This window comes from Garra rufa, chromosome 2 (genome assembly GCF_049309525.1).
Source record: "Garra rufa chromosome 2, GarRuf1.0, whole genome shotgun sequence".
NCBI classification, from domain to species: domain Eukaryota; kingdom Metazoa; phylum Chordata; class Actinopteri; order Cypriniformes; family Cyprinidae; genus Garra; species Garra rufa.
The window spans coordinates 17,258,456-17,284,772 of NC_133362.1; the positions used below are offsets into that span (position 1 = coordinate 17,258,456).

At 35.7% G+C, this 26,317-nt stretch overlaps 1 protein-coding gene across 1 annotated transcript in view; it reads right to left on the reverse strand.

Annotated features, from left to right (window-relative positions):
* Nucleotides 1-26,317, reverse strand: part of macrod2 (mono-ADP ribosylhydrolase 2) — an 849,841-nt gene that overhangs the window by 81,315 nt on the left and 742,209 nt on the right. The window contains exon 9 of the mRNA XM_073834923.1: nt 8,295-8,376. Within this exon, the coding sequence (XP_073691024.1) occupies nt 8,295-8,376 (82 nt within the window). The remainder of the gene's footprint in view (nt 1-8,294; nt 8,377-26,317) is intronic.

The following is a 26,317-nucleotide window of genomic DNA, read 5'->3' on the forward strand; positions in this document are numbered from 1 at the left end:
AGACTCAAAATAACGTGTAAGCAAGCCACAAAACAATTTAGGGAATAATTCATTTGTAGCACAAATGTGCAAGTTACACTCCAGAAAGGGGGCTTCTAAAAAATCCCCAACCCTGTGTATAAGTAATACTGAATACACTATAAATGAAATACTGTACTGCTTATTCATATTAAGATTTCTGGATAAGACTAAACCAACAAACAACAAACTATTTAGGCCTTTCTGATTGTAGAGGGAGAGTGACCCCAGTGATCAAGTTGAGCAAGTGGGTAAGTTGCTGTGGGGTAAATTGTGCCTCTTATGCATAAAGTATTTTAATGTAATATTACGCAACTGGTCTCGTTTATCATATATATACACATATTATTTGTAGTTTATTTGATAGTGACAGTGTACAAGTCCACCAAATCGTTCTCTTGAGAAGAACCAGATGATGCTTTTCATCACAACATAATCATATCTTTCCACCTGCAGTCCTTAATGGCCTGTTTGACATAGCAGAAAAGCTACAATGCCAAGAATCTTTTGACTATTTTGTTCATTAGCATTTTTTATTTAATTTTACTTAAACTCTCTGTTTAGTGTGTTTTTGAGTAGGTTATAACTTTAGTTGTTCAGCATACTGTTTCAGAAATGCCAAAAACTAAAGACTGAAATTTTGGTTTTATGGTTTTATGTTGTTTAAGTTAGCTTTAGGAAGAGAAATACTGTATGACTGTCTGTAAAAGGAAATTTGATTCCAAAAATAGTTTTTAAAAGAGGTAAATTATCTTTAAAATTGCATGGGTTTGAATCAGATTCAGTCAGATGGTTAGTTTACACCCAGATGGTGCATCTAACCCACTGACTTAGATCAACTTACCCCTAACCTGGGGCAAATTAAGCCACGGGAACACTTTTTTTTTAAATAAGAAAGCCATATTTTTTTAGAACCCTTTGTCATAGATACATTCTGATAATTAAAAATGATAGGAAACATCCTGAAATGACTTTAGATACTTTCATTGTACACCTGCCTCATTTTCTCTTATCTTCCCGACCACATAGATTAAAAATGGCTCATCTTACCCCACTCTCCCTCTATGATTTTCCTTAGCGTGACATAAAAGAAGATATTTTGAATTTTTGAACCATTAACATGGTTAGTTTCCATTTATTCCAATTTTTATCACCTACTGTATTCTTAACTTATCTTTCAGAGTTTTAGAATGCCATTTCTCAGATATAAACTTTTAAACCAAACATTAAAATATAAAACAACTGCATAAAATAGGGCTTTAAAATACTTGCATTTCACATTACAGTTTCCAAAATCTGTTGTATGCTATCATCAAGAAAATGTTCTCATTTCTACAGCTGCTTTTATTTTTTTTTTAGGATGAAATTGACAGCTGGTTGGGAGGCATACACTGATGAGACAATTTGCCATATGCAAATACCCTGTTTGCATGTCCCGGCACTATTCCTTTCTATTTGCCAGTTGTCAGCCACTTTTAAGGCTGCATAGAAAGAGATTAAAAGAACACACACATCCTAACAGGGACACACAAACACAAAACTAAAGTATTCAGAAGAATACATGGCAAAACTTTTTTGCGAAGTGACAGTACAACAATTACTTCGCTTTTGTTTAGCAACCAGGACAAAGAGAATTTTTCTTTCCAGTTGTATAGAAGCAAAAGCATATGAGGGCGAGTGAGTGAGAAAGAGAGAGAGAGAGAGGTAGTAAATATATGCGGCGTGCCGGAGAGTAGCCACAGCGCGAGATGCCGAGTGCAGCTTTAAAGCTCAGTTAAAATGAGCACGTCTCTTCCGCAGCTCTTGGCACGCTGGTTCCCATGGTGATGATGATGATGATGATGAGGTGTTGGGTTCGAGCTGTCAGGCCCTTGTTATTTTCGCACATTTTACAACCGGCACTATCAGGGACACCAGCAGAGCTAATTCAGTCCTATTGTCTCTCTCTCCATCTAAAAATCACTTCAAACCTCACTCCACAACGATTCGCCCCAATATACCATCCTCATCATAATTTGGCTCTTCTGGAATGTTCTCTCCGTACCCGCTCCTCCTGCGTCAATCAATATCTAATACGCAGTCGGAGAAACATGCTAATGATGTAGCTAAGAAAACACAAATGATGCTGCTTGTTGAACAGCGAGAAAGACGAGCATGCTTCACTACTGATAATAACTCCGTATGTCACTCATAACGATTCTCACATTAAACACAGATACAATCGCGGAACAAGCTATTTAAAAACTCTATAAAAGACACAATGACTACATTGAAGTTTAATTGAAAATGAGAAAAGCTATTATGGTGGATTAGAGAGTTTAATGCCAAAAAAACAAACATTTCAAGACTTACGACCATGAAACAAGCTAAAGGTTTGCAATTACTGCTGATGACCCCTTCTCTGCATCGCCAACCTCTGACCCTTTCAAGCCACTCTCTCTGTTTATTAATCAGTGCTTGTGTCTGCCTCCCTGACCCACATTTTAATGATAAAACCATTTGTGTGACTTTGGAACTATTAACTTGACCTCTGAAACTCTTTAAAAGCCCAGACTTTGTGAATTACTCTTTACATTGTAGCATTACTATTGCGATTTCTTTTAAAGAGGTCATATAATAGAAAACAGTATGCGAAAGTCAAAAGGGCATGTAGACAAGAAAAAGCTTCCTAACCACAGTTTATTCAAGAAACAGGTCTTATGAAAATGGTTGTAATGTCACAAATAACATATAACAGCATGAGTAAAACTTTTGAACAGAACAGAGATGTGTACATTTTTCTTATTTTGCCTAAATATCATGTTTTCATTTAGTACTGCCCTTCAGCGGCTACAGAAGATAGTTACATATAGCGTTATATGTGTGCCTCAATCCTGAGTGAGTAATTGTAAGTTTTGAGCACAGAGAACTATATTTTGCAAGCACATTACATTATATTTTGAACAGAAATTAACAAATCGCAAAAAAAAATTCGTTTGAGCAAAGAAAAAAACGATTCCGTGCTCAATAAATGTATTTGCTATTATCCATATTAACGTGCAATAATAACCCCTCTCACGCAGTTTACTCAGGTGCTCTCTCACAAACGTATTCTCTGCGCTCCTGTCAAGTCCCCCTCTCTCTCAACCTCTTAATTCTGTGCGCGCTCAACTCTTGACACACACGCTCGCTCAACTTGCAACAGCGTTACAAAAATCAACTAAACACAAAATCAACCAATCGGAAAATTAAAGGTCAATTGTGATTGGCTGTTGGTCTCCAATCAAATCGCTAGTAGAACCAAAGCCCGTCTTGTAGAACTATCCATAGATATCTATATCTATATATCCATATATAATCCTTTATTATATGATATCTATGGAACTATCTACAGCATCCCGGAAGCTTACTAAAAAAAGAAAAAATAACTAACTACTAATGGATTAAAACACATTTTGGTAAGTGTTTTTTTTTTTATTATTAACTTTTAAGTTAATAATAATAAAAAAAAAAACACTTACCAAAAGTCATTGATGGGGCCATTAGGGAGGGCTCTTTTGTCTTTCAGGTGTGAATTGCTAAATATTCATGGGCCATTGCCACACCTATGAATAATCCCTTTCGATCACAAAACATGTTTTAGAAAATTTACATCAATATATTGTTTTTTCTGAACGAGTGAACGAGATGATTTTCACATCATTTGGTTGATAAAATTCTAGCCTACTCCATACAATTCTCAAAAGTCTTGTTAACAAATGGCCTGTATGTGTTTCATGACCTTATTTCAGTGACTTCAAAACTTTAGTTTTTCACTAACCACGCATAAACGTAGTTTTCTCAAAAACACAACCATGTACATTAATGTTGCTTACATATTATTGTAGCCCAATATGTGCTGATTACAATGTAATCAGACTTTAGCCATTAAAATGTTTTTAAGATACTGAAAAAACAACAAATGTCAGGGCATGTCAAACTTCTTCAGGGCCTCAAAACACCCTCAGGCCCCAGAGGGTTAAGTAATGTTTAATTTCATTGGTTTCGCTCTCTGGAAATGTAAAGTAAAAATACAGTTTTTACTTGGAATTCGTTTTTAATCCCTGGTTTTAAACAAGCATATACATGAGAAAATTTATATGTGACCCTGGACCACAAAACCAGTCTTAAGTCGCTGGGGTATATTTGTAGCAATAGCCAAAAATACATTGCATGGGTCAAAATTTTTGATTTTTCTTTTATGCCAAAAATCATTAGGAAATTAAGTAAAGATCATGTTCCATGAAGATTTTTTGTAAAATTCCTACTGTAAATATATCAAAATGTAATTTTGTAAGTTCTCTGTGCTCAAAACTTACAATTACTCGCTCAGGATTGAGGCACACATATAACGCCATAGTTACATGCTTCCCAGAGGACAGAATAAGTTAAAAACTTTTGACTTATTTTGTAACTATCTTCTGTAGCCTCTGATTGGCAGTACAAAAAAAAAAAAATATGATATTCAGGCAAATATGAAAAATGTACACATCCCCATTACGGTCAAAAGTTTTCACCCCCAGCTCTTAATGCATGTTTTTTCTTTCTGGAGCATTAGTGAGTGTTCAAACCTTCTGTAATAGTTGCATATGAGGCTCTCAGTTGTCCTCAGTGTGAAAAGATGGATCTCAAAATCATACAGTCATTGTTAGAAAGAGTTCAAATAAACAAAAAAATGCTAGAAAACCATAGAATCTGTGGGACCTAAAGTATTTTTTTTGAAGAACAGCAGGTAGTTTAACTGTTCAGGACAAAGAAGGGACTCATGAACAACTATCGCTAAACCAAAAAAAAAAAAAAAAAGCTGTGGATCATTCAGGTAAGAACACATTATTAGGAATCAAGGGGATGTAAACTTTTGAACCGGGTCATTTTAATAAATTCAACTAATACTTTCTCTTGTGGACTGTATGTAAACATCTTTTATGTAAAATATCTTATTCAGGCCAGTACTAAATAAACAATAACAGGCATTTTGTATGATCCTTCTTATTTTAGTAAAATTATTAACATTTTGCAGCTACTGAAAGAGGGATGTAAATATTCGACCTCAACTGTAAGCCATGCAGACCTAAATTTTTATTATTTTGGGGGCTGAAATCTTGACTGACATTATAATGACTCCCACTGACCTTATGAAGCACAGCCAATGAAAACTTTGCATGCTGTATCAAAAGACTCATTCACTATTTCCTGTGTATAGCTCCTGCTTTTTTGCTACACAGTAAAAAAAAAATGGCCCAAAGCCATGATGCAAAGGGCCCTAGATGGAAAACCCCTCACATACAGAAAAAACATAAAATACGGTCTTCAAATTTATGAGTAAGCATTTCAGATGAAAAATAATTTACAGAAAAACTAGATTAAGATTTCAGTGAGGTCCAAAAAAAAAACAACAAAAAAAAAAAAACAGGAGTGAGAGAGAGAATGCTATCATCTAATTTTGAGAAAGCTGAAGTGGGGTGACTGTCTCATTCTGATTGGTTGTAAAGTAAGAAAGTAGCGCCTCCGCCATCTCATTTCTAAACACTAATACAAAGAGACACGCCTGGGGAACAAGGACCTGACTGATATAATTACAAATTCTCCGGTGAATTCTATCTTTCAGCACGACCTGGAAAAGAGAAAGTGTGTGTTTGTGTGTGTGTGTGTGTGTGTGTGTGTGTGTGTGTGTGTGTGTGTGTGTGTGTGTGTGTGTGTGTGTGTGTGTGTGTGTGTGTGTGTGTGTGTGTGTGTGTGACAGGAACATGACAAAAACAAAACATTCAGCAAGTAGGGAAAAACTGAGTGTCTTGACACTTATTATTCCGTCTGGTCCAGGAGTCCTAGTGTGTGTTTGAGGGGAGGTAATGGTGGATTATATTATTCTCTCGGTACTGTGCATTCACCATTTCTCTGTTTGTTTGCGTGTGTGTGCGTGTCCATACAAATGATGAACCTCCAGGCAGAGGCTCATTTGGAAACCTCCAGGGGGTCTTGTCATGGAAGTACAGCGAGCTTCAGGCGTAGCGAGACAGCGGGACACTTGGGAAGGTCCAAAAGGGCTCTGGTGCGGCCTGCACTCACATCATATGTTTGTTTAGCGCTCAGGGAGACTGAAAAGAGGCTTCCTGAGAGAGACTTGGCCTTTAAAGAGAGAGAAACGCTACATGGGCGTACAATAGACAAGTTCCCATGGAACTTGCTAGTGCCACGTCTCATAAGGCAGGAGAGGGAGTTAAAAAATGAAAGAGTCAGAGCGAGTGATTGGGTGAAAGCAAAACAGTCATATTGACATTGACAGAAGGCCAAAGAGCAAGACAAAGAAAGTGAAAACCGAGGAACCGACTTCTAAAGTTCCATCACACGACAGTTCATCTTTACATAAACCAACGCCAGCACCAGAGACCACATGATCCAACCAGAAACAGACAAGCCAAAGTGTGAGGTGGAATGTCACTGAGGAGGTGCCGTCCTGCGTGCCTCCGACATCTGGGGTTTGCCGTTGAGGCTTAGGATCACTGAGGGTGTTGACAGAAGTAAAGCCCCTTTGAGTCATGCTCTACATATGGACCTCCGGGCTACAACGATTGCGCTTCAGAAACAAGCAATCGGTACTGTGAAATACTAGAAGTCAAAATGCTCCACACCTGTTAAACTCATACACTAGAGTATTTCCTGGGATTCTCAGGCAGCGAGGAAGCGAGATGTTATAGGGGCCTAAGAGCTTAGTTACAAACTGAGTTTGTGGAAACACCAAAAATCACTCAAAGGTGCCTGGTTACAAACTGAGACGTGAATGCAATGGGCCGTGAGATGCAGACACGAAAAACACGTTCAGATGCACAAAGCCTATCCTATATTTCTCTCCTTTCCTCTCGGTGCACATAATGTGGTTCTTTTATATATGTAATATTTTATGTATTCTTTAAACATGGTGTCTATGTTTTTTTTCAATGTGTTAAAATGCTTTCTCCTAACCTGGCTTAATGTGCTATATAAGTATGCCATTTGTAGACTGATTTCCCCTGTGGCGGCTTCAGCATTAGTCTGTTTGCCCGGCAGAGCAATATTGATTCTGGGAAACTTGTCTGAAAATTATTTTAGCAATTACACAAAAAAATTGCTATCGTTTACTCATCCTCATGCTGCTCCAAACTTCTTCTGAGATTCTAAAGACTGTGCTGCTTACTCTTTTCTATGCAATTACAATGAATGAAGGCTGCTGAAGATTTTATAATGCAAATGCAGCATAAAACTCTTCCACTATATTTGAGGTCTTTTGACTGAGGAAAAGAGAAAATTAAGTGATAATTGCCCCCTCTAGTGAGTTACTAACTGTTGTAAGTGATGATTAGTGAATCATTCGTGTTAGTTTTGTGAACTAGATTAATGATTCATTAAAAAGATTCAACTCAATTTGTTCATTAATCGGACATCTTTAGTTCACTGTAAAAAGTTTTCCCCAGTTTCAACTTAAAAACTTAAGTTCATCAGCTGCCTTAAAATTTTAAGTTAAATCAACTTAAAACTACAAGTAATTTCAACTCACAACAATAAAATTAGTTCAGATGACTTGCACTTTTAAGTTGATTTAGCTTAAAATTTTAAGGCAGCTGATGAACTTAAGTTTTTAAGTTGAAACTGGTGAAAACTTTTTACAGTGTTCTTTATGAACAGACCAAGGATATTTCAGGGAATAACCTACATGTGTCTTTTATGATGCTTTTCAAAGTATAAAAGTTTTTCTATAATCACCTCAAATGATAACATTTTATAATAATGTCTCATTTGTGAACATTAACATTGTTAATTTATGTTAACTAATGAAGCTAACTTCAGCATTTTACATTTGTATTGCACATAATTAATTGTGAAAGTTTGGAAACATTATATAAAGGACAGTAAATGAGCACATGATGATATAACATTTTTGGATAAAAATTGAAAGCCCTTAATTGGAAGACAGTCTGACCGTGGTTATCCTGATTGCATTCTATAATCAAGGTGGAATGAAATAATTTTCAGTTTAAATAATCCAACCTGGGCGGTACATTACCATAAACAGGTTTTGGATATGTAGAATCCAATCACTGCCTGCTGTGCTGTATTTGTGCACTTCGACTACAAAATATGCTACAAATTCTTCCAGGCGTCATGGCAGTCAGACGCCTGACATTGTGAATCCTGCCTGATACCCGAGTAACAAGCTTTGAGCTGAGTGGGTGTTACAACCAACAAATAAAATGACGTTAGATTCCAATAAGAAGATACAGTACCTGGGGAGAAGAAATCTGACATCTTCCTCTTGTAAATCTCATAATCTGTCTCCAGAAAGACGCAGAATATGACACGGTCGATCTGCAGAAAGAGCGGAAAAGAGGCATTTAGCATAATGGAAACCTGGATCAATGCATCTCTGGGTAAACACATGGCTAAGGGCAACACTTTTAATAAATATGAAAGTACTAATACTCAAACTTGTCATAACTAGAGCTCAGGGGACTCATTTAAGAGACTGAGGCATTTTTAGAGACTTTTCTTACTTTGTAAAAATCTGAGTAAGTCTAAAACAGTCATAAAAAGTTTATTTGGTCAAACAATTTTGGCAAACTGACAACATACACACAGCAACAGTAATTTTCATCATAATTGACGAGTAATTTTCATCATAATTTTCGTCAACAATATTTTTTCACTGACGAAAACAAGATGATAACGAAACAAAAACTCATTTTGAACGACAAAAATCTATTGACATTTTTTCTAACATACAAAGATCATCAAACGCCCTTTACGAAAAAAAAAAAAAAGAAAAAGTAAAACAGCATTGTAGGATGATTTTGAAGTTGAAGACAAAAACTAGATGGGAGTTTTTTGACATACCCTAACTGTATTGACTTGGATTACACAGACTATGCATGCGCATTGCAGAGACGAGACAGGGCGAGCATTTGAGGTTAAAAAGTATATAAATTGTCAATGTTTCGAAAAGACCCTTCTTCCTCAGCTGGGATCGTTTAAAGCCCTTTAAAGCTGCTTTACACTGCATTTTGGAAGTTCTAACTTGGGGGCACCATACATATCCAATATATGGAGAGAAATCTTGAAATGATTTCCTCAATAAACATAATTCTTTACGAGTGAAGAAAGACAGACATGAAATCTTAGATGACAAGGGGGTGAGTACATTACACAGAAATGTGCATACTGTGCACAGTTTACATACTGTATACTGGACTGACAGCATTTTCTTAATAGTCCATTTGTATTGAATCAAGGGCACGATCAAGATAAGTGGTATAATAAATACATACAAAAGAAGAGAACACATTATCATTCATCTCCACCCTTCACTTCCTTCACTTAAGCTCAAATGTCTAGTCATCTCTAACCACAGCTCACCAGAATGCAAGCAATGTCACTTAGAAGCAGAAGATTGAAATTAAAACAAAAAAACCTAAAACCTCCCAGCACTCTCTTATCACTGTAGAGGCCGGATCCCAAATTCAAGTCCATCTCCTTCCATTCCGGACCACCCAGACCAGCCATCCTGCTTAAGATCTCTATGATTACACTATAGTGCAACAGGGATCTCAATACAAAAACCTCTTTTGATTCTTCCCATGTTCCCAAAACAAAGAGCTCATGTGAAGGAGTATAAAACAACATAAAGAAAGATTGCCGTCAACCTGTAGGGAATACACTGTATTACTAAAATCAAAGAGCCAGCAAATGTTTAAATAACAAACATTTCCTAAATATTTGCATATTATGTTGAGTGGGGTTCAAGGGGCCACATTGAAAGTCTAGAATTGGAAATGTCACTTAAATCTGAAAATAAACAAAGGTTTAGGATTGTGAATTTATTTACATAAAGTAACGTAAAATGAATAAGGAATCCTGCATTTTTCTTCTCTAATCATAACTAAATATCAATTCAACACCAACTCAAATAGTTAATCTAATAACAATGTTTTTTGAAATACAATACACAAACTAAATTAGAAGTTAGAAAAATGCAAAACAGAAGCATTACAGTTTGTAAACTGCTATTAAACACTGATCACCTGTAGATCTGGAATCCCTATATAAATATTCATTCCTGCCCTGAAAGACCTCCTTTAAAACCAAGAAAGGTGATACTTCCTCTCTGTCAACTCTAAGGGCCCTTATCAGCCTCACTCTCTCGGTCTCTGCCACAGGTACGCCTCTCTTTCCCTCCACGGAGGAAATGTGCCTCCCAGGGAGACGTCAGATAATCGCCCTGCTGAATATTGCAATATTCCCAGACAGCCTTGTAATGGCCTCTCTTGTCTCGTCTGCCGGGGGATGGAGAGGGAGATAAAGCAGGACTCCCAGTGGGATGGCGAGAGACCGGAGAGACCGGAGACCTCGTCTCCCCCTTACTGGCAAACCGCATGAGGATTCAATATAAAATCATTCTCCCTCACAGCCTTGTGCAGACAGACAGCTGTCTATTAATAGTTTATGGCCTGCCCTTTGGAGTAAATGTTAAGACTTGACTTGAGACTAGTAACATTTTTATTTTTGTGCAGGAGAATGTCTCCAGGGGGTGTCGTGGCCATAAAGAGAGAGGAAAAAATGGTCCTGCGCACTTTTTTCTGCCTCTTCATCCTTTCAACTCAAAGAATTGGAATGAGAGACATCTTTAAGATGGCTATAAAGACCAAGAGCTAGGACTCAAAAAGGGGACAACACAACCACAGAGAACAAAGCAGAAGAACCTAGAATGTCAATGGCTCTCAACTGGTTTTCTTACAGGAGCCAGATTTTTTGTGACCTAATACAGTATAAACTTTTTTTATTGCACCAAGTAAACAAAAGTGACCTTAACATGAAAAAATGGACTGTTTTTTATATACAGTTGTGGATAAAAGTTTACATCCTCCTTTCAGAATCATTAAAATGTTAATTATTTTACCACAGGGATCATACAAATTGCATGCTATTGTTTATTATTTATTAAATTAATTATTTCACATTAAAGATGTTTACAAGAGTCCACAAGAGAAAATAACTGTTGAATTTATAAAAATAACATGTTGAAATGTGAACAGTTAAACTGCCTGCTGTGCTTCAGAAAAATCTTTCAGGTCCCATAAATTCTTTGGCTTTCCAGCATTTTTGTTTGTGTATTTGAACCCTTTCCAACAATGACTGTATGATTTTGAGATACATTTTTTACACTAAGGACATGATGCTCCAGAAGTAAACACAATGCATTAAGAGCCGGGGAGGTGAAAACTTTTTGAATTTGAAGATTAGGGTAAATTTAACATATTTTGTCTTCTGGGAAACATGTAACTATCTTCTGTAGCCTCTGAAGGGCAGTACTAAATGAAAAAATATGACATTTAGGCAAAATAAGAAAAATGTACACGGCTCCTAATGCATGGTTTAAATACACGAAAATGCTGGAAAACCAAAGGATTTGTGGGACCTAAAGGATTTTTCTGAAGAACAGCAGGCAGTTTAACTGTTCAAGACAAACAAGGGACTCATAAACAACTATCACTAAACAAAAAAACAAAGATGTGGATCATTCAGTATTAAGAATCAAGGGGGTGTAAACTTTTGAACCAGGTCATTTTAATAAATCCAACTATTATTTTCTCTTATGGACTATTATGTAAACATCTTTTATGTGAAATATCTTATTCAGGTAATGATACTAAATGAAAAATAACATGCATTTTGTATGATTCCTCTTATTTTGGTAAAATAATAATTATTTTTAATGATTCTGAAAGGGGGCGTAAACTCATGGTTTTTAGGACAAGGGATTGTCATGCAACCTGTCCATCAAAGCATCTGTCAAAATTTTCTAGCATCTAACATACACTTGCGGCAAAATAATGTTGTTTGAATGGAGAAATGCCCTAAAAATCAATTTATTCACCATCCTAACTATACATGAATATATTAGTTGCATTTAGCTACAAACCTGTGACCCATTTTTGCATCTCACTAGTTGAGAACCACTGTGTTAGCAAATACATGGCAGAAGCATTTCCTGCTGGGATCTCTTCTGCATTTATTTAGATCATTACATCTGAGTCTCTCTCTCTTTCTCTCTCACTCATCCCTCAGGCAGTGAGTGAATGGAAAGGTGAGGGGTCCTGATAGAAGAGGTTGTCCGCACCTTTTTCAGACATTATGTTCAGAGAGTGGGGCACCTAGACTTTAGGAGAGATAGAGGAGAGATGGAGGGAACTTTCTGTTTCCGACTTACACTATTTATATCCAAATGGCCCCAGAGTATAGATGTCCAGTGATGAAATAAAGGATAAATTAACAAAGGGATGAAGAAAGGATGTAAAAGAGAGTGTGCAATCCAAACTATTAGTCTTGAATTCAAATATATGATACATATTAACACTAATAATCAATATTAGTGATATATAGGGCTTTATGATTTGTATGATGTGGAAAACGTGGATGGAATTGTGGAATACACTCATAATAATGGAATTTACTGTATAACCTGGAATGTCAAGGCCCAATTTGAGACAAATAGAAGTAATTGTGATATAGACTAGTGTCTGTGAATATTAAGCCACAAATACTATTTAAATATGAATCTTTCATATTCTGCCTGTCTCTGTTTTCAGGCTTTGCTGCCTCAATGTCTGAGTACATGAACAAATAAACATAATCTCTAGAACTGCTCTGAGAGTCGTTTCATGAGCATTTTACAATTTCTTTTGAGAAAAACTATCGTCATATCATATACAAACACAAATTTAAAAGTCTTCACAGCACCCCTTCAAAATAATTTTTGGTTTAACTTGAAGAAATTGTGACAGAAATATATAAAATATTATAATATTGTTCTTAAATATTATATTTTAAGGAATATTTACCTGAACAAAAATATTTACCAAAATTTACAAAAAAAAAAATAAATAAATAATAATAATAAAATAAATAAATAAATAAAATAATTCTTTACAAAATCAATTAATTAGACATGCTTTTGGTTATTACAATTTAAAGAAACAATTAAAATGGAATCTAGAAAATGAAAAATTTGGTAAAAATAAAACTACATTTGAAAAGGAAAAATCATTTTATAGAGCCTTAAAAGTTATTATTTTTTGATTTATTAAATTGCTGTTAAATTGTGTAAGTTTCATGATATCAAATTGATTAGACATGTTTTTTATTAATATTGTTTTAATTTAACCAATTAAAACGTTGCGAAAAATGGAAAAAACAGAATCCAGAAAAATTAAGACCAAAAAAAAAAAAACTTGAAAAAAAAATGGAATTTAAGAGATTTCATAGAGCTCTCTATATAGTAACATTACTGTATGTCTATAATACTAAACCCGGATTTACACACACATACTGTACATAAATATATACAATTTATGTATTTGTGTATAATATTGTTACGAACATATATTTTATATTACTCTCTGCAGACACCGTGTGTGTGATTGTATTTAAATATATGTATAAATTTAAGCACAAAAATACTGTGATGGGGGAATTTCCTTGAAATATAGTCCTATTTAACTCATTTGTTCATCTGGTTAGGAGACTCATTGGAGACTGCTTACTTGTTTAGTCAAGTATTCTAAACATTAATTATTTAATGTAAAACTGTCCTAGGTGAATTAATGCTAAGCTTACCACTGCTCCAATTTTCTGTGGACATGGACACACACACACACACACACACACACACACACACACACACACACACACACACACACACACACACTTACAGTGAACTGCTACTAAGGGACTAACGCTGATCATATGATCACTTTTATCACATCAGCCTCCCAGAGTCCCAAACTTAATATGGCAGCCACCAACATACCAGATATGACTTTTAATTTGAGATCTTAGATCAAAAACCAGTTTTGAAACATTATTACCTCTTTTTTTTTAAACCTGCTGAGGATATTTCTATATCTATATTACAGATATCCTCAGGCGAACACAAGGGCATGAAGGTATAGAAGCGGCTATATTCCTCATTGTTCAAGAGTCTCATTTTTAAAGCTATTGAGGCATCGCAGAAGGGATATTATTTGTCAAAATAATGACATGCATTTGACACATCCAAACGCAGTTTCTCTTCATGAATGTGTCTGTGCAGCACATTAGGTCAATGTATGTCCCTCGAGCCTTGTATGTCATTTTACAGTAAATGTGCTGAAAGCCCGGCACTGAACCACAGTTCCCGTACACTGCGCCGAGCAGCGGGGGATTGTGGGAAATGAAGAATGGTGTTCAAACACATCCACTGGTAAGCCGAGTGGAAGCTCAGCTTGAGAGGGTTAATGAAAGCCTAATGAGGAAGCAGAGATCGCTGTGTGCGGGCCAGACTGGTCATAACTCAACCCTGATTGAAAGACCACTGCCATAGAGAGGGAGAGGGAGAAATACAGAAAATGCTTTGCCACACAGAAATGTATCTCTGTGATAGGGAATCACAAAAATAATGTATTTTCGACAAAAAAGAAAAGATCACCCATCCACCTGCGTTCAACCAACCGGTAGACTAAGGCAAAGCTAAAGCAAAATTAACCGCTGCACATTTGAACATTTGAATATATTATTAATTAAATGTAATTAATTCCTGTTGTGCAAAAACAGGGTCATTCCATGTCAACCTAACCAGAGATCTCCGGCTCAAGTTTTTGATTTTGCTAATATTTTTTCTGAAGAAAGATAGACGTGTATAGTGAAGAAAGCCAAAATATTAAAAGTCAGTGATTTTTATTTACTGAGTAATCCACTATTTTGTAGAGGGGGTCGAAATGCAATTTTCACCTGAGATTTGAAGGCAAATTACAAGTGGTGAAATGACTTCAGAAAGTTGGTAGCATCATAATGGTATTTTTACACAGTGATTGGCAGGTCTGTTAATAAAATCTATTGACTTTAGCAATCGTTGCATTACGTGCATTATGAGCACTTTTCAAGTTTTTACTCCAAAGTTTGTAACTCAAGAAGTATTAAAGACATCTTAATGCCGTTATAGATATTGGGTCTTAACAAACTTTTCTTTTGGTATCTTAATTTTTTAAGTCCCTGTATGGTTCATTTCCAGAGATACTGGAATTGTACTATGGCTCCAGGAGTAAGTTGTTAAAATGTACATATTTTCAATGGTCATAAAACAAATACGGGTCACTTTACAAAATGTGATCCTTTGTTTCTTTTTAAAGAGGAATGTCTGAAGAATAAATTATTTAAAAAAACTAGAGATATATCTTGTTTCCTTCTGTCAAGAAGAAAACTGCATTGAACATATCTGTTTGAGTGCCATTTTTGTTTTCAATGTTTGCATGCCTGTAACTCAACAAGTATTAAAGATATCACAATATGATTTTAGACTATATTTCTTAATCAAATTTTCTTTTGGAATCTTTATTTTCAAGGTCCTACATCGTTCAGTCCCAGAGGGACTTCAATGAGTCTCCATTTTAAGATTGCTTAATATTACAGATTTTCAGTGGTTGAAAACTAAGTGTTGGTCATTTCGTATACAGACAGTTTTCAGTCACATGATCCTTCAGAAATTATTCTAACATGCTGATTTGGTGCTCAAGAATAATTTCTATTATCACAGTTGAAAACTACTGCCCTTCAGAATATTTTGGTGGACAATTATATATTTTTTGACGAATAGAAATTTCAAAATACCATTCTGATCAATTTAATGCATTCTTTCTAAATAAAAATATCAAAGGAGAAGTTCACTTCCAGAACATAAAATTATAGATAATGTACTTACCCCCTTGTCATCCAAGATGTTCATGTCTTTCTTTCTTCAGTCGTGAAGAAATTATGTTTCTAGAGGAAAACATTTCAGAATTTTTCTCCATATAGTGGACTTCTATGGTGCCCAGAGTTTGAACTTCCAAAATGCAGTTTAAATGCAGTTTCAACTGATGTCAAATGCTGTTGTAAACAATCCCAGCCAAGGAAGAAGGGTCTTATCTAGCGAAACGATCAGTTATTTATTTTTATTTGTTTTGTGTTTTTTAATTACAATTTCTATACTTTTTTTAACATCAAACAAGTGTATTGTCTTGCTCTGCCTGAACTCTGTTTTTTTCTTGGTTCAAAACAGTTAGGGTATGTCGAAAAACTCCCTCAACTTCAAAATTGCCCTACATCCTTGTTTTACCTTCTTCTTCCTCAGCTAGGATTGTTTACAACCACATTTCAGATCATTTGAAGCTGCATTCTAGAAGTTCAAACTCGGGGCACCATAGAAGTCCACTATATTTAATCCTTAAAATATTTGATCAAAAAGCAATTTCTTTACGACTGAAGAAAGAAAGACATGAACATCTTGGGTGACAAGGGAGTTAGTACATCATCTGTAAATTTTTGTTCTAAAAGTGAACTTTATTTTGTTCAATACATAAATATGTGACCCTGGACCACAAAACCAGTCATAAGGTTAAATTTTACAAAACTGATATGTATATAGAATATGAAAGCTCAGTAAAAAGGCATTCTATTGATGTATGGTTTGTTAGGATAGGACAATATTTGGCCGAGATACATCTATTTGAAGATCTGGAATCTGAGGGTGCAAAAAAATCAAAATACTGAGAAAATCACCTTTAAAGTTGTTCAAATTAGGTTCTTAACAAATGCATATTACTAATCAAAAATTACATTTTGATACATTTACAGTAGGAATTTTACAAAAAATCTTCATGGAACATGATCTTTACTTAATTTCCTAATGATTTTTGGCATAAAAGAAAAATCAATAATTTTGACCCATGCAATGTATTTTTGGCTATTGCTACAAACATACCCCAGCGACTTAAGACTGGTTTTGTGGTCCAGGGTCACATATGTTTGTGCGTGTGTTTGATTTGGTGCTGGTACTGTAGTAGCATAGTTACACACTTCACCTGTAAGGACAACACTGCTTATTCAAGCTAATTTCAAAGGAATAAACTAATTAAGTAAGTAATTAAGACAGAAACTTTAAATGTTTTTGAGCCCTGGGTTAATGAGAGAAACTGGACAGAATGATCTTTGAATGTTATGTTGTTTAGCAACAAAAAATACTCTACAGTCAAGTTAATATATTACCTGAATAATTGTTTATTACTATATAAGTAAATGCTGTTGTCACTGTTTAATAAAAGCAGCCATTCAAAATTGCCAAAGCCTTTCAGTAGACTATAAATCTCCAGAATTTCAAAGCACCAACACAACTGGTGAAAAAACACCTGGCCAGGTAGGAACAGCTTCAATCCATTCTCTTCGCTCTGATACAGTTGCTTATAATTTGACTGTGGCTGCAGCCAGAAGCCGAGGCTTGGGGAGCCCAGCAGGTGCCACGACATTCAGCTGGCCCTCTTACCAGCGATCTGTCACCGCCAGGCACCCAGGCTCGTAATTACATGGGGACCGTGCCAGAAAAACTTTGACGCACTAGCTGTGGCACGTACACTCTTCTGCTTGGATTTTCTTATTGTTTCTGTCAGGCATGATGAAAGGGACGGGTGGGCCACCGCAGCTCTTGAACCTGCGTATAGCGGCCTAAAGGTAAGAGGAGATATGAATGAGACGCAGATGTGATGTGTGTTTTACAATAATTGTAATTACTGGAACACTGCGGTACCTTTTTGAACAAATGATGAATATTATCTAGCGAAGAGGTGGCTGTGTAGCTCTACATAGTGTGTGAGTGGGTTGTAAGCAATTTGTCATCATTATGGGAATGCTGTGCAGCTGAAACTCTATGTGCGCAGCATTGAGGAACATTACTATTAAAAGTAAAGCATTACAATACTGCATTACTCATTTGAAAAAGTAATAAATGATATTGTTTTTGTACTCTTTACTAAAAGTAATGCTTTATGTCGCAAGTTTGTCAAAACTTTGCATTTAATGTAATAAAGGCAATACCAAGAACCCGTTTTTTAATAAATATTTATCAGACGGAATACATTAAATTGATCAAAAGTAAGAGTAAAGAATTTTACATTGTTACAAAAATTCTAATTTAAATAAATGCTGTTCTTCTGAACATTCTATTCATAATAATATGTGATCCTGGACCACAAAACCATTATTTTTTAAATTATATAGCTGGGTTAGAATGATTTCTGAAGGATCATGTGACACTGAACATTTAGAAAATTCAGATTTGCAATTATATGAATAAGTAAAAATATATATTTTAAGAAAAACATCTATTTTAAATTGTAATAATATTTTACAATATTACTGTTTTTTTTTCTGTATCTGTAAATCAAATAAACGCAGCCTTGGTGAGTAAAACAGACTACTTTCAAATATATATTAAAAAAATCTTACTGACTCTAAACTTTTGAAGGTAAATAAATGCAACATAAACATTGAAAACTATTATGCAACCTAATGTTTTATTAGACATTTATTTTATTATCATTTGACCAATATATATATATATATAGTATAGTACATATGTATAGTAGCATATATATATATAGTAGCTGCATCTGCAAAATCTGGATTTCACAGTAAGCATTAATTTGGGATTTATTTTGTTTTCCAGAACTATTTTTCTATAAATTACTTATCCACCATTGTCTTCAACACGGAAGTAAGCCTAAGGGTGAGACTTCCGGTTCATTATTCTCTATAGGGAAACAAGGAGTAGAATAACAACGTGCAGTAAAGGGTAAAACCATTACTTGTACGGTTACTTGTTACTTGTAATTTGACAGACCTCAATACTGCATGCACATTCATGACACTGACAATGAGGAAAAAGGACAAGCATCAGCGCTATGCTTTGTTTCATGAAGAGAAAGCTGGCTCATAATGGCATGATGAGAAACGATGAGGAGAGTCCTGTCTGTCAGCATAAAGAGAGCAAGAGAGAGAGCGAGAGAGGAAAGGCAGTGTGGGGGGGAGCCAGAGTGCCCAGCGAGAGGCAGGTGGAGACTTTCCAGGCCTTATTACCAGCATAATTACACACACCTGAGCCAGCCCTGCATGAGAGGACAGTAATTAAAGAGTTGGGAAAAGCATGAGAGAAACACACACACACACTCACACACACACACACACACACACACACACACACACACACACACACACACACACACACACACACACACACACACACACACACACACACACACATCCGGAGATCTGCCAATGGTTAAAGAGGGAGAGGAGAATAAACAGAGGAGATTAAACGGTGCATGAACACACAAATGAACACACATGCATCGGGCGATTTGTCAAATGTTGGAGAAACAGGGTGGAAGATGTCGCTCTGTGGCGGTCACAAATTAAAAGGCATACCTCGCGCAAGGATCATAAAGTGATGCGGTAAAGACTGACGGTGGTAGAGACAATTAGCCAAGGCTAATGCTAACCTCAGAGTAAGCTTGGTTAAGCATTTTGACAACGCTTTGCATGCCAATACCTCTCCTGACTGATCCACACATGCAGTGATTTGATCAAGCAATTTGAAGTAATTTATTCACCTTATTTTTCCTGTAAAATTGGGGCGTGGCCATTTGTAAATTTTATGGGTCTGGCTTTTTGATGCTTGATATTGCATATTGATATTGGTGTGTCTTACCATATAATTTTAATGTATTATCTTAATTATGAACACACTCGTTTGTAGTGCAAACAGTTTTACTGTTTGACTTTCTTCTCGTTAATTCCCTATAGCGGTTAATGAACTGAAAATCTCGCCCATAGGCTTAATAATAAGGTTCAGAATAAGGTGTTTGTTAAATCTCACTAAAGACAGTGTAGTAGCCTGAGAAATATGCAATTTAATATCTGCCATCTTTGCTCATGACTACACATTTTTTGAGCCAATGACCTGAACCATAAAGTAAATTGACAATTGGAAACATAGGAAAATGACATTTTGATAATGCTCATGGTAGCACTAAAACGCAAAAAAATAAAAAAATAAAAATTACTAGCATCTTACATATACACACTGTAGAAAAATTATTTTGTAAAGTAAAAAAGTACTGACAGCTCATTACACAGGACATTATCTATTAATTATTTTTTTCAGTTAACTATAAAATACAAGGCTATGCAGTGTAAAATTAAAAAAATCTGTAAATAATTTAGTTAATAATGATTATTTAATTTAAAAAATGCTGCTAGGTCAACATGAAAAAAATAAAAAAGAGATTGGAACTTATGCCGAGTTGAAATGTCCAATTTCCAACTTCAGTGAGTTTCAGTCAATCACACGTCACATTAACATATTTATGAAAAAAAAAAAAAATAGAAGAAAAAAAAAACACAAAATGCTGCCTTTCATTTTAAAGACAGCTGACGAAAAGCTAAAAGTAAGGTATCATTTTATTAATTTAATGTCTAATGTTTTTACATTTGACCAATAGGTAACATTAAAGGGATAGTTCATCCAAAAATGAAAAATTCTGTCATACCAACTTAAATGTTTTCTTCACGCAGAAGCTTCATAAAATTAAGTTTGAACCACTAATGTCACATGGACTATTTTAATGAAGTCTTTACGTTTCTGGACCCTGAATGTGGAAGGATCCTTGCTGTCTATGGAGGGTCAGAGAGCTCCTGGATTTTATCAAAAATATCTTTATTTTTCTTCCGAAGATCAACGAAGGTCTGACGGGTTTTGAGCGACATGAGGGTGAGCAATTAATGACAGAATTTTTCTTTTTTGGGTGAACTAACTCTTTAACTTCACACTATGCACACTGCAAGCTGTGATGTCAAATGACATGTCCTGCTGAGGTCAGGATAGATTGATCTGGCCCGAGTTCACGGGTCGGATATCTGACTTCAAGCAGTGTCCGAGGAGCTTTTTCCAAGTAGGCGGTGGAAAAAAATCCTAATTTCGAGTTGTCTGGAACGCAGTATTAGTCCCACTGGGGCAAATGATTTGATCTGATTGATAAACCAAAACAAAGATGGTCAGAAACCATTTAAGATGGTTGGGCAGTGGTCAGTCAGTCAGTCAGTCTGACATTATTTTAACCTTGTATGCCTCAAAGAGAGAGATTGCGAGGTTGAGAGTTGTTAGAATCACAGTTCAAACTGAATTATCATTTTAGAGATGGGCTTCTGAAAGGTTTGGCTTTTGAACAGAACAGCTAGATCTATACATCAAAGAATAGCAGCCTAACAACCCCGCTTTGGAAACCAGCGGCCATCAGGTGAACTGTGGGGAAAGCACTGGCAGAATTTTCTCATAATTAGCAATTGTTAAAGAGATAGTTAACCAGATAGTTAACCAAAGAATTAAAATGCATTAATTACTCACCTTCATGTCATTCCAAACCCGTAAGACTTTTGTTCATCTTTGGAACACAAATTAATTAAGATATTTTTGATGTTATCTGAGAGCAAGGGTACTACCATGGTCAAGGAACAGAAACATAGTAAGGACATCGTTAAAATAGTCCATCAGTGGTTCAACCACAATTTTATGAAGCTATGAGAATACCTTTTGTGTGCAAAGAAAAAAAACCCAATATTATTCAACAATTCTTCTCCCCCTTGTTACCGTAGGTGCCATTATCGAGAATACTACGACGTATAATGGTGGCTACGGTGACTAGGGGGAGAAGAATTGTTGAATAAAATTGTTATTTTTGTTTTCTTTGCACACAAAAAATTATGAAGATGAATGAAGGTCTTTTAGTTTTGGAATAACATGAGGGTGAGTAATTAATTTTTTTTGTGAACTATCCCTTTAATGTCTATGAATAAGGATAAAATGTCATGTAAATGTAGCTAAATGAAGAAAATGTTAGCAAATGTTCAACTGTTAGCATATGCTAATTTTCATCCCCTGCTTGACACCGTTAGCCAGTTAACTTTAACCCAAAGAAGAAAAAGCCATTTGCTAAAGGATGTTCTTAGCACTTTTCTAGAACACTTTTATATTAAAGAGACAAATTTTCATTAAAATGCTACTTTATTAACTAAAATCTTATTTTAAGACAACTACAATGCCATGGTGACCCATTTAGCATCCAGGAACCAGTTATATAATAGTCGTTTTAACATGCTGCAGTGTTTTGTCTTATTAAAAACCATATTGCATAACATTTTTAGCATAAAACATTCAAATGCAATGTTCCTAAACTGTGCCCATAAGATGCAAAACCGATAATGAATTAAGCACCATACTGCGTAAATCAAGCCTCGGGTTCAAGGCTTGCCAAGATATTCTTCACAGATGTATAATAGAAAATTAAAATAGCAGCTATAAAACTAAACGCAGAGGATGTGAGGGAATTATAGTGAGATAACTTGCAGCTTTAAAGCTGCATGTCAGCAAAAAATACAGTGCTCTTGAAGTCTCTCCTCACAAGAACCCTACTTGAATGGCTAAACAACAAGACAACGCTTTTTTCAGCAATCATTCCCTCTGGAGGGTAAAGAAAGCCACGTTTGAAAATCCTGCATTTATGTACACTGAAATACAGGATACTGTAAAATGTCACAGCATGGGCGTAACTTTCGCCACCACTCTGGGGCTCTTGATCTGATAGATCAGGGGTCTTCAACTAAATCGGCTCGAGGTCCAGTAATGAACCCTACTCACCAGCCGAGGTCCGGACAATTATATATAAAAAAAACTATTTCTGTTTTTTGTGAGACCAGGGTATCTGCAGCATATTTTATCTTCAATTCTAAACATTTAAATACCTTTTTAAAGACCTGAAAAAAAATAAATAAATAAATAAATAAAATGACTGTAAAAAGCATGATTTACAATTCAGATGCAGGTTTCACAAAACAAAAAAGCCTTCACATTCCAGCCTTCAAGAGTCAAAAGTATCAATTCTTATATTAATTTAATCAATTGTTGTCAATCAAGTATTATATTAATTAACATATACATATATTTTACTGCCTTTATTGTTTAAATTTGTATAAAACATTATCTTGTCGATCCATCAGTTCACATTTACAACTCTACGTGTTTGCTGCTTAAAACCATGGATTGATTTTTTACATTGGTCTTTTTGACAACAGAAGTACAAGCTGATTAAAAATGTCAGATCATTCTCTTCCAGCAGGAGGCGCTATCAGAATGGTACACAAAGCAGCGCCGCAGCTGACTTTGAAACGTGCAGCGCTCATATTTATTCAATAGATAGCCTTATAAAGTTTCATCGCAATTCTTGCCTTTTAGTCCCCAACTTAACTTGAAATCATAATTAAGACTTTCTTAACCCCTAATAATAGTCATCAATGAAAATTAAGAGCTTTATTTAAACATAGACTTTTAAAAACAACCCTTAGCCTACACAAAATACGTTTCTTTTTATTTTTTCCCCACTGTATTCGGCGCACAAGAGAAATATTAGGGAAGTAAATTAATATCAGCATATAAAGTATATCCGTCTATCTCTGAGAGAATGTGCACGTCAGATGCTGAAAGCGCTGTTTTTACTTTCACTTTAACACATTGCGCAGTTTTCACCTTGCTTGTGTGATATCCATTGGCTCACCGTCATGGTTTAAAACATAAATATGTATAAGAATACAGCATAAAAATATATATTTACAATATTTTGCAACGTAACCCCAACATAATGCGTTTTCCATCAACGTTTTTCACTCACTGAAAGCTACATCTGTCCGTACGCAATGAGCCGATCTCTGCTCTCATCACTGCACGGAAGATTGCACCTAAACGCTGACCCAGATGTGCTTGATATACATTTATTTATTAGAAATTAGCGTTTGGCATTTTTTTTATTTAATTATGTCAAAAGCTTTCACGGTCCGCATGGACGCATCTTGCCAGTTGACGACCCCGGTAATAGATAATACGGCAGTAAGTAAATGTCAACTAGCACACGCTGTCCTCCCAGCGGATGAAAAATGGAGTCCATTTCACCTCAGCTGAAATGCTAACAGCTTATTTGACAATAACGCCATAGTCACTTTTTCGGAAAACAGCCCGCAGCTGGGGAACATGCAATTTCTTGAGGGACACATTGCCACTTTTTGGCTTTCTAATGGACTGAATAGGTGTTGTGAGAGCAAGGGGGAAACTAAGCTCAACACATGCGTGTGTCTGTGTAACATGAGCATACAGCTAATAGAGCATTGATCCATTAGAGCTGGTTGTCAGACCGCGGTGTTAGACTGTAATTAAGGTGATGAAAAGGGTTATCCACTGTGCATGGCTAAAACAAAAAGAATGGCGGGCAGAGAAAAAGCGCAAAATTCACACAACACATACCACTATTCAAGTTCACATCTGTTCACTAGAGTATATAAATAAATAAATACACATTTGTGTTCATTAATTCTCTAGAAGGTAATTATATCAAGAACCAAGGGCATGTAAACATTTGAACATCTATCTATACAGTTAAGGTCGAAAGTTTACAACCCCTTTCAGAATCTGCAAAATGTTAATTATTTTACAAAAATAACAGGGATCATATCATGTTATTGTTTATTTAGTACTGACCTGAATAAGATACATTACATAAAGGCCCAATTTCACAGACAGGGCTTAGGCTAAGCCAGGATTAGGCCATAGTTCAATTAGGACAATTAAGTAATTTTTATAAACATGCTTGCAAAAAACATTACTGGTGTGCATCTTAAGACAAAACAAAGGCACTGATTTATTTTAAGATCAAACAGTGCAATTTCATTACAGTTGAAACAACTGAGCATTTAGACTTTCTGTAATAATTGCATATGAGTCCCTCAGTTGTCCTCAGTGTAAAAAGATGGATCTGAAAATCATACAGTCATTGTTGGAAAGGGTTCAAATACACAAAAATGATGGAAAGCCAAAGAATTTGTGGGACCTAAAGGATTTTTCTAAAGAACAGCAGGCAGTTTAACTGTTCAAAACAAACTAGGGACTGTTATAGAAATGAATCATTCACTGTTTTGTCTTATTAAAAACCACACTGCATAAACATTCAAATTCCACATTCTTAAACTGTGCCCATAAGACGAAAAACTGATAACGATATAACACCATACTGTGTAAATGAAGCCTGGGGCTTAAGGCTAGCCAAGATATTCTTCACAGATGTATAATAGAAAATTATAACTCATTTAGGAGCACCACTACTGTGTGCTGCTCGAATATATACTACGTACATAGACAACTGCGCATGTGATCGTATATTTTGTATGCAAGACACAAAGATATAAATCAATAGAGAAAGAGTCAGTTTATGTTTGTGTGAGTTTGCAACAGTGACAGCTCTCTTTCTCTACAAGATAATAATGCTAATAGTGCCCTCTGATGTGGGGTCAGATGAAAAAGATGGTAAATGATTGCCTAACTCGACAGCTGAATGCACAATAGCATTTGCCAACATGCTGACTGCCACACAACCCTCTATTTTCCAACAGAGACAGACAGAGAGATTGAGAGTCTCGGACTTCGCCCACTAATGAAGGATGCTCCAAAAATGACAAGTGGAGAGACCACTGGCTCCATCTCTTTTTCAAGAATAGCTAGTGGTGTCCAGCAGGGCCTCTATAACGCTGCATTTTAATCAAACCTCTCCTTATGAACGATAACATTCTGCCTGTACTCTGCATAATTACCACTTGTTCATGTTTCCTCTTAAAAATTAAAAAAACGAAGAACGCAAACTGTTTTGGTGGTCAGGTTAGCATTAGCATTCATACAGCACATGTGTACTGCTATGATTACGTAATCCAAAAGAAAATCATTCTGTTTGGTCCTCAATTAATTTCAAGTGACTTATATATTCAAGTGAATCATATGTGAGAGTTTAACAGCCATTTGTACACGTTATGGGTTTGGTTTCCGGTCTCATCCGTGTCTAGCTATTTTTAGCTGTACAAATTGAAGATGTGAAACTGCAAATTGGTGCATCTTACCATATTACTTTAAATGTATTATCTTAATTATGAACCCACTGGTTTGTAGTGCAAACAGTTTTAGCATTTACTGCATGTTTACTTCTCGTTATTTGCCTATAGCGGCTAATGAACCAGAAGTTACTCTTCTGCGGTGAAGAATAAGGTTGATAATGGTGCTGGGTGTACATTTTTGGGTGTACAATTCTTTCAATGGTCCAATCAAGATATTAATTTTATAACTGAAGTACTCACAAGGGAATTCTGTGCAGTGCTGAACAAAATCTGCATCTTTTAGGTTAATGAATGAAATGCAGGTTGCAATATGGGCTTCGGCCAGTTGTTCCAAAGATGCTACCTTCATGCAAAGCACCACTCAGAGACACTACAGCACATAGATTCAGCTGGCTGCAGATTAAATGACAGCAGACACGTCTGTGTTCCA